Source organism: Lampris incognitus, chromosome 3 (genome assembly GCF_029633865.1).
Source record: "Lampris incognitus isolate fLamInc1 chromosome 3, fLamInc1.hap2, whole genome shotgun sequence".
NCBI lineage: Eukaryota > Metazoa > Chordata > Actinopteri > Lampriformes > Lampridae > Lampris > Lampris incognitus.
The window spans coordinates 61,299,400-61,309,757 of record NC_079213.1 but is presented as its reverse complement, the minus strand read 5'-3'; the positions used below and the strand labels follow the sequence as shown (position 1 = coordinate 61,309,757).

Below are 10,358 nucleotides of genomic sequence, written 5' to 3'. Positions count from 1 at the left end.
ATAGATTCGTGACTTGGACTGGAAATATATGACTGTCAGATGTCACCAAAGTAGGCACAACTACAAGACCACCTGGTAAAGGAGTGCTCACAGGCTCTAACAGCAGTAAGAGGCCATCATCGTTCAGAGTCCTAAGTCCCCTAGCCATAACTGTAGCCACAGATGAGGCAGGTACATGGACTATATCTCTCCCAGAGACTCGAGCAAAAGTAGCCTGCTCTGTCACCCTGGCTGATTGTATTTGCTGAAAAGCCTCTCTCCAACCTGAATCAAGCTGGCCACCCAAGGTTGTGTCAAACTCTGCCTGTGCTAGCTGCCTACACCTCTTGACAATGTTCATGCCCACCAGCCCAGGGCCACAGCAGTGGGCTTATCACTAAATGAAAACACACTAAAATGTACAAAATAAACATACATGCTCTCTAATCCCACTAGCAACCATGAAAAATGTGAGAATTCAACTCAACAGGAATACTTAAAGCACACTCGCACTCAATTTCCCTTCAGAGGGACCTCCAAGTTGAGCTTCTGGCTTTGTTCAAAAATCCTCTCTAATATCTTGCTAATCACGTTTGGACTTCCTCAAACAGTCTGTACATTCCGCGACATTCATCGCGCTATTTACACCCATGGATTTCATTAGATGGACCCAGAATGCATTTCGCCTGCATCTCTCAGTTTACTCAACCGGAAAAGGACCAGAATCTCCTGAGCACAAGAAGAAATTCGCCAATCTCGCCCTCTAGTGGCACTATATTGTAACAGCTAAGAGTTAACCCTTTTTATAATCTCTGTTGGTTCCCTTAGGTACAATCTTACTTTTTTAAAATGGTTTGCACATATGAATCATATTTTAACATAACAATAACTGTAAATACCTCTTCCCTTATACATAGTTAAACAAAAATAAAATCTGTTTTCTTTATTTACACTGAACATATTTACACAGGGTACGTGGAATTTACCACCTGGCTAGGCTACATATATATATATATATATATATATATATATATTCGGCAGTCCATCGAAACGATGATGACTGTGATGCAGTGTTAAAGCTCGGCCAGCACGCCTGTGGCCGCATTAGAGCGACAAGATCGTCCACATTTGTCACAGACGAATGTTGTTTGAGTTGGTCTGCTGTGTCTTGCATGGTGGGCCTTATCACAGGCTTCTTGTCTCTTTTGTTCAACAGCTGTTCTCGATTGCGTTGCTATGGAGCGCCATCTCTGTCTGTCCGGGGCCACTGCCTCCCAGCTGGAGTCATCTATGCTGCAGATCTTCATGTGGTGCTTGAGCACATATTTGAAGCGTAGCCTCTGGCCTCCCCGCTTCCTTTTCCCCTGGCACAGCTCCACGTAGGCCGGACACAGGGCTGACAGAGACAGACAGACAGACAGACAGACACACACACACACACACACACACACACACACACACACACACACACACACACACACACACCTAGGGATAATTTAGTACGACCGAGTCACCTGACCTACATGTCTTTGGTCTGTGGGAGGAAACCAGAGCACCCGGAGGAAACCAACGGGAGAACATGCAAACTCCACACAGAGGACGACCCCCAAGGTCTGACCACCCCGGGACATGAACCCAGGACCTTCTTGCTGTGAGAAGACCGCGCTAACCACTGCTATTGTTGCCATGCAGAGCTTGCAGGATACTTTCACATCGCTCTGGTCTCGGAGTGCTGGCAAGCTCCCCGAGCTGCATCAGCTCCAGGTTGTCGTCGATTAATCGTCGTCGTTTAACTTGTCGTCGGTTTAACTTATCTGTAAGAATTCGCGACTTCAGCAAAACACGAGAAGACACTTGTCGTTCACCAAATATGTTACTTAGCCCTTCTGTTGTCTCCCGGGTCAACATGACCCACAACAGAGTTGAACAGCAGAGAAAAGACTCTAAATCATCTTTGTTCATTCAGCCTGAAACGTGATGACTTTTCCTACAGTGACCTCAACATTATAAACAGTCACACATTGTTTGTGTTCATATTTCCATGAAAGCTGTACACCACTAGAGTATCCCGACATGTCTCAGGGTCACGTGTGACCCTAAGACATGTGTGGCTCATGTGACCCTATAAAAACGGGTGGTGTCCACTTGTTAAATGCAGTCTTTCTGCAGTGTGCAGAGGGAAAACCCAGATAGTCACACAGTTTGTGATGAATGACAAGTTGTTTTTCTTGCAAAATAGATTTGGGGTTCAAAATTAAATTAAGTTGCTTTAATTTAGAGGTTTAATGAAGACAAGGGCAGTGTACACAAGGTGTGGACAACACGAGGGTTGGTGGCAGGAGCAGAAGGTACAACAATACGATCTCGACTTGAACAAGAGTTCATACACAAATAAAATGAAATGAGGGAACGAATGAGAGCTCAGCCCTGCATTCAAAAGGGCACACCACCTCTTCTAAGAGCCAGGGTCTCCATTCTGCTGGACCGGAGCCATTAAACATATATTTGATATAGCGCTCAGCAACTTTTAACATCATTCTTTACTATTCTTAAAACACACTGTATCAACAGATGTATCATTGCCATGTTTATAATAATTACTCAATTATAATTATATGAACAGATTACCAACACGGGGATCGCCAGTTCGAGTCCCCGTGTTGCCTCCGGCTTGGTCGGGCGTCCCTACAGGCACAACTGGCCGTGTCTGCGGGTGGGACGCCGGATGTGGGTATGTGTCCTGGGCGCTACACTAGCGCCTCCTCTGGTCGGTCGGGGCGCCTGTTCAGGGGGGAGGGGTAACTGCGGGGAATAGCGTGATCCTCCCACGTGCTACATCCCCCTGGTGAAACTCCTCACTGTCAGGTGAAAAGAAGCGGCTGGCGACTCCACATGTATGGGAGGAGGCATGTGGTAGTCTGCAGCCCTCCCCGGATCAGCAGAGGGGATGGAGCAGAGACCGGGACTACTCGGAAGAGTGGGGTAATTGGCCGGATACAGCTGGGGAGAAAAAGAGGGGGGGGCAACAAAAAGAAGAAAAAATGATATTTACAGATGGCTTACATCACCTGGCAGTCTTTAAATTCCTCTTGTTGTTTGTATATTTCTTGTTTTGTTTCTTTGTTGTTGTTTGTTTTTTTGTTTTTTGTTTTTTGTACAAACATATACTCAATCCCGTCCCCGTAGAGCCACTGCTCCTTCCCGTCGAAAGGAGCCAGTTGAGGTGGTTCGGGCATCTGTTTAGGACGCCTTCTGGGTGTCTTCCCTTGGAGGTTTACTGGGCACAGCCAACTGGGAGGAGACCCCGGGGTAGACCCAGAACTTGCTGGAGGGACTACATGCCCACACTGGCCTGGGAACGCTTTGAGATCCCCCAGGAGGAGCTGGAGGGCGTTGCTGGGGAGAGGGACGTCTGGAGTGCCCTACTTAGCTTGCTGCCACCGAAACCCGAACCCGGAGAAGCGGCTGATGATGAATGAATGAATATATTTTTATTTTATTGTCCTCTCTGTAGCTGAATTACCTCAAGAGTAGGTGAGAAGGGGTAGGAAATAATAAGTGTGTACTTCCTCCTACTGCTTTTCCCACATGCAACGAATCATCTGATGCACGCGGAGATGTGTTCGCCGAGTTTGAGGTGTGGATTTATTGATCACTTCAGATGATCGGCACCGGTTTATCTGCATGTTATATCCTGCTTGTTTACATGTTCGAAATAATTCACCATTCATTAATGCTTGTAATTAGTTTGTCATCGCTCATCTTTTAGGCATCCTAGTCATTGTGTTCAGGATGACCATATACAGTTGACATGGGGGCAAGTCCCTTCCACTCTCCGGATTGTGGCTGTTTGTAGTCAGATAAAGGGCGTAGGAGGAGGTCATCAGCTAACGCTATATGTCTCCGCTGTCCAGACGGAGCAGGAAGGATATGAAACACAACTTCTGGAAAACACAGGCAGCCAACAGGCGCCTCTGCAGCACTATCCCACTAAAAAAAAAACCCGAAAACACTTGTTTGGTTTCCTGACAGAGGTCGAGCGTAACATGTATGCGAGCTGCAGTTGCGCTGTTGACCTTGCTCCCTTTCTTCTTTTGCTGAGCGCATCCCTTTTGTGTCGTGTCACTTTACTGCGGCGCACTCCGCTTGGCAGAAAGCAAAGACAGTGTCCTTCCCCCGTTATCCCTCTAGTGAGTTCAAGCTATTTTATAAGAACACAATCTCTATCTTTCTTTCTTTTTTTAACGTGCCATAGATTGACTCGTTCTGCTTCATTCATGGACTATGGTTGAAAAAGTCCTCGGGCAGGGCCTCGAGAATATCTGGAATACCCTCAGCACCAAATTTCTCCCATTCTCTTTTACTTTCTGTCTTGCTCTCTTGATAGCTTTCAGTTTCCCATCAGCTTCCGTTAAGTCTTCTGTTTAATCTCTGTGGGTGTTATTCGTGTAATGTTTATACGTTTTTCTAAATCTCTGTATGCCAAGCGACCATAACCATGGTCACAATCGTAATAACCATAACAGTGATAATAGTTACAGTTATAAAGATAAGCAAGAATCAACAGTCTAAAGTAACAATCGTGCCACTTGGCAAGGCAGTGAAATTAAAAAAAAAAAAGTGAAAGGGATAGTGAATTTCCAAGGAGGAGGGGATTTCCTCTGAAATTTCCAGTGAGCATTCCCGGAATAATGGAGCGTGCCGCCGAGGAGTATATAAATATGCGGAGCAGGCGGAGGAGAACAGAAGCAGATCACCATCAGAGGGAGTCACACCAGAGAAACATCCCAGGAGCTGCAGCAGATCCCAGAACCGACCCTCGCAATGGTAAGAGTTTAGCAATGGGGTCCAGTTCTATCACTGCCAGCAATATTAACTGGCACACGGGTTTTTATTCCGTGCAAGTGGTGTGATTACTGGGCTGTGCTTGGTTCTTCAACCTGAATAACATTAGTTTGTTTGCTTTATATATTCATATAAATTATATATATATATATATATATATATATATGTGTATAAAATGTAGTTATATTATAAAATATATTATATTATTATCATATTTATTATTATTATTTATTTAAATCATATTATATTTATATATCATAATATATATTATAAAATATATTCAACTTTATGTATTACATTGTTATATTTGTGTTCACAGGCGTTTTTTGGATCAGCTAAAACCCATGGATCAAAGAGCTTCACGTCAAGGACCACCTTCTTTCTTTACACTGGTATACTAAGCTAACCCAACTATCAGCTCAGGCGTCTCCCTTAAACTCAACCATTTATGAAGCTATGATACTTTGTTCTAAATTGACCATTATGACAATTATCGTTGTTCTGTTATGCATTGTAACCCTTCTCCTGCAGTGATGTTTTTGGGGACCTGTGTGGAAGGTTGGTCTTACTACTACTCCAATAACACCATGAATTGGCAAGACGCACGAACGTGGTGCCAGAAGTACTACACCGACATGGTGGCCATTCAGAACCAGGAGGAGATCGCCTATATTAACGATATACTGCCCAAGATGGAAAGATACTACTGGATAGGGATCCGAAAGGTCAACAACACCTGGACCTGGGTCGGAACCAACAAGCCTCTGACAGCAGCCGCAACCAACTGGGCAAAGAATGAACCGAATAATGGCAAGACTGGGAAGAAAGTCAATCGCAATGAAGACTGTGTGGAGATGTACGTCAAAAGGGAGACTGAAACGGGCAAGTGGAACGATGAGAGATGTACAAAGATGAAGACTGCTCTGTGCTACACAGGTGAGCAGAGTCGTACCCAAGACAATAAGTATAAATGTTAAACTTGGCTAATTTAGCTTGCAATCACACCTACTTTAATCAGAAATCTATTGGATGTGTTATTGTAGATTGTCAACCGATGACATTTCTGAAAATCAAATGTGACTTTTGCAGGTCATTTGAATTGTATTTGCCCTCTTCTTTCCCCAGCCGCCTGTACGAATGACGCGTGCGAGCACGGGGAGTGTGTTGAAACCATTAACAACCACCACTGCGAGTGCTTTGAGGGCTTCTATGGGGACAGGTGTGAACACGGTAAGGAAAGATGCTTAGTACTTCTCAAGTCTGGGAAACAGTAGAGAGCCTTTCTTGCTTAACCCCGCTCTCCATCTTTCTTTGCTCGCAGCTGTTCAGTGTAAAAGAGATGAGGTGACAATACCACCAAAAGCAAACGTCAATTGCTCTCACAAGCATGGGGACTACTCGTATGACTCCACTTGCCAGTATTCCTGCGAGGAGGGATACCAGCCAAGCACTCCGAGGCCCATTGTCTGCACGGCCTCTGGGAACTGGTCAGAGCAACCTCCCTCTTGCCAATGTAGGTTGAAGCACAACATGAACGTCACAATATGTAATCTGCTACTGCAGAGAAAGGATGAGTTTTAATGTCTTTTTAATTGTCCTACCCCCCCCCCCACCCACAGTGGTGCAATGTAGGAAGCTGTCTGCACCCGACAGAGGCTCCATGGAGTGCTCCGCTCCTCTGGGCCCATCCAGCTACCAGTCCAACTGTGTGTTTTCCTGTGAGGAGGGCTATGAGATGGTTGAATCCCTGTCTAACACTTTGCAGTGCGGAGCCACGGGACGTTGGAATGACTCACGGCCATTTTGTGTTGGTATGCCCCCCCCCCATACTTGCTATCACTTAGTTTGAATTTGTATGACTTGTAGAATTTGAATTTTGTACCAATAGTTTGCAGTTCAGTTTGTGTATAGCAAAAGAATCGGCATAATGTCCTTCCATTTCTACAGCAATCTCCCTGCACCAGTTAATAAAGTTTGTCCTATCTTATCTTATCTTATTACTGACGGTAGCACTCATGGTTTTGCCATTGTGTTGCAGCTGTGCAGTGTCCTGACCTCCAGCAGCCGGAAAATGGAGTTGTCAGCTGCGGAGAGGATCCAGACATGAGATTCAGCTATGGGAACAGCTGCAGCTTCAGCTGTGCCCCAGGTTACCGTCTGCTGGGGTCAAGCATGGTGACATGCACGTCGACAGCTGCGTGGAGTGAGAGGATGCCTCGTTGTGAAGGTGCAGATACACTCCAGATGCCAGTCTGCCGACTTGGGATCAGTAGGAATCTTCTTTCAATGTGGGTTTGAAGTAAGCATACTAAAAAAAGCTCTCGTCTGTCTCACATAGCAATCACCTGCCAGAAGCCTGAGGGAGCACATCTGCTCACAGAGTGCAGCGACCCCTACAATACGCTACAGCCAGGCTCTATGTGCCACTTCAGCTGTCAGACAGGCTTCACACTGCAGGGGAGGCCCATCGTCCAGTGTTCCGAAGAGGGCGAGTGGGATGTAGCGATACCTACCTGCACAGGTACGGTAACTGTAACAACAGGAATCTGTTGTTATTTGTTGCAACACATACCGCTATTGTGGTTGCACTCAGGGAACGTCAGACCAAGCTGAACATGTGTCAGTTGCGGTTATTCTATGAAGCTTTAACTGTCCATTCTGTAGTCTTTATTGAGTAGACGGAACAGAATGGAACGATAACAGTGACCCAGGGGTGGGCAATCTTATCAAGAAAGGGCCGGTGTGGGTGCAGGTTTTTATTCCAACCAGGCAGTTACACACCTGATCCCACTAATCAACCAGTTCAGTCTTCACTAAGAAACTTGATTAGGAGACACAGATGTCTAACTGCTTGGTTGGAACAAAGACCTGCACCCACACCGGCCCTCTCTGGATAAGATTGCCCTCCCCTGGATCTGTGGTATTTTAAATTCACCAGCACATCTAGTATTTTCCATACAATCTACTTTTAGTCTGATATTGTTCTGAAGAATAACCTTGAAGTGTTGTCTTTCCTTTCAGCGCTGCAGTGTCCCCCTCCTCTGGCACCAATGTCTGGACAGATCAGGTGCGAGGAGCCTTCTCGCTCTTTGGTTGCTTCTGCTGGTGCCCCCCATCCGCTGGGCTCAGTCTGCACTTTCAGCTGTGACGAAGGCCACGAGCTCCGCGGTGTGTACGACATGGAGTGCACACAGTCAGGCCAGTGGAGCTCTCCCCTACCGACTTGCACAGGTATACCAATGAAGTGGTGCTCAGTTGATTTCAATTAAAGTCGGCACTCCAGGGCTAAAGCAAAACTGATCGGACACTGCTTTGTAAAAGTTCAATCAATGAAGTTACTCTGTCTCATCCAGCAGTGAAATGCCCCTCGCTGGAGGCTCCCGCCAACGGTGGTATCAACTGTTCAGATGCAGGGCTGGTGTACAACTCGCAGTGCTCCTTTACATGTGACCAGCATCACTCATTACACGGGCACGAGGTCGTGACCTGCGATCGCCACGGCAACTGGACGGGAGAGACACCCGAGTGTCAAGGTGAGGACCAAGAACATCAGGGGACTGAGACTTTAAAATGTTGTCGCGGGTCTGTTACAGTATCATTTCTGCTTGAGACGTGTGACGTTTTATCTTCTTTTATTTCTACAGAATCTGAGAAAGTTCTCCTGACCCCTACTGTCGTGGGTGCGATGACAGGGGGCGCTATCTCATTATCTGCACTGTCCCTGGCTGCTTGGCTGATTAAACGACTCAAGCTGAAGGGAAACAAGTTCGAACTGAACAGGTGGGATAAGCAACTATGCACCTTCTTTTTCTGTAACAATGTCATTACAGTGTTCATGTTATAATTTCAGTATGTTAAGTCACCGTGCTCATCCCTATTGTCTTGTCTTCCAGCAACTCGGAGATGGACAGCTCCACACAGGTGTACAGGAACAGCATCGACAGCCTTATATAGCGCGCAGTCACAGGTAAACCCAGTTTCTGACAAGGTCCATCTGCATCTGATTCTTATCATTTCAGGGCATCAAGGTTAAATATTTGTATTTTCGAGCGTCCGGGTGGCGTGGCGGTCTATTCCGTTGCCTACCAGCATTGGGATCGCCGGTTTGAATCCCCGTGTTGCCTCCGGCTTGGTCGGGCGTCCCTACAGACACCGTAAGCCGTGTCTGTGGGTGGGAAGCCGGATGTGGGTATGTGTCCTGGTCGCTGCACTAGCGCCTCCTCTGGTCGGTCGGGGCGCCTGATCAAGGGAGAGGGGGAACTGGGGGGAATAGCGTGATCCTCCCACGCGCTACGTCCCCCTGGTGAAACTCCTCACTGTCAGGTGAAAATAAGCGGCTGGTGACTCCACATGTATGGGAGGAGGCATGTGGTAGTCGGCAGCCCTCCCCGAATCGGCAGAGGGGGTGGAGCAGAGACCGGGACGGCTCGGAAGAGTGGGGTAATTGGCCGGGTACAATTGGGCAAAAAAAAAGGGAGGGGGGGGGGGAGTCCAAAAAAAATAAAATAAATAGTAATAAAAATACGTTGTATTTTATATTGTAAGCCATTAATATGATGTAGACTTAGATAACATTGACCCTTTTTTTGGGTTTATCTTTACAGGAATGTCCTATATCTACTAGATGCACGAGTCACGTGACGTACTCTGCAAAGAAAACGCCTGTCTAGGAACAGTGTCCCCAGCTGCGGAGGACATTCGTCAACAGCCGCCTTCATGTATATTGATTCTGATTCACTAGTAAGAACAAGTCCACCACCGTGATGGTGAACGATCCCACTCTGTCCAGCCTACCAGTCCATACTGTGTCCTGTAGGTAAATCCTGAAGGGGGAAAGGTGTGTGTGTGTGTGTGTGTGTGTGTGTGTGTGTGTGTGTACTGCTGAGTACTGTTGTGTTTGGAAAAGAAGCGATTCCATTCTTCATCATGGACCACACTGGTCTCCCATGAAGGGACACAGCTTTTGTCCCAAGGGGAGTTTTATTTTGAACATATTGTTCTACCGCTGTTTTTTTCTTGAACGTGCCCGTATTTTTTTCTGAATATCAGCATATTTTTGTAGATTTCCAAATTCCCTACACTGTGCTGTAATGTGTATTAAGCTGTGAAAATATTTTCGGTGTACAGTTTAGATTCAAGTATTTATGCACTATTTATTTAGTAGATGGTTACTGCATCATAATTATGTATATTAAAACTTTGTAACTATTAAAACCCTCAATCAGTCCCATTACTTGTGTTGGTGTTTTGTTATTTATGTATCTTTGCTGTATCATGATCAGGGGGTAAGGTACCATCTCACTGTGCCACAGATATAAAGAAACTTACGCAACAGGCGCATTCCTTTATCCGTCTTATCACTATACTAGGAAATGTGTGACACTAATTGAAGTTAGGTGGGGGGGGGGGGGTCATCCTTCGGGAACAATCACAATGTCAGGCCATGACCGATGACAGGGCTTTCTGGAGGCTGGCGCTTATCTTGACCAGGGAGAAAACTGGAGCGCGTCGACGACTTAGACCTTTTTTCTAGG

General features: G+C 46.2%; 1 protein-coding gene across 2 annotated transcripts; it reads left to right on the top strand.

Moving 5' to 3' along the window:
- Positions 1-4,725: 4,725 nt before the first annotated feature.
- Positions 4,726-10,048, top strand: LOC130109608 (E-selectin-like). Of its 2 annotated transcripts, none has more exons than XM_056276580.1 (13): positions 4,726-4,806; positions 5,144-5,216; positions 5,356-5,760; positions 5,950-6,054; positions 6,146-6,337; positions 6,444-6,635; positions 6,863-7,051; positions 7,163-7,345; positions 7,846-8,055; positions 8,181-8,357; positions 8,469-8,604; positions 8,718-8,791; positions 9,429-10,048. In XM_056276580.1, exons 1-12 carry the CDS (start codon positions 4,804-4,806, stop codon positions 8,776-8,778), a joined length of 1,926 nt encoding a protein of 641 aa, XP_056132555.1. In that variant the 5' UTR covers positions 4,726-4,803; the 3' UTR covers positions 8,779-8,791; positions 9,429-10,048. The 2 variants fall into 2 exon arrangements, with proteins under 2 accessions (XP_056132555.1, XP_056132554.1); XM_056276579.1 differs by having other exon boundaries at positions 8,178-8,357.
- Positions 10,049-10,358: the final 310 nt, after the last annotated feature.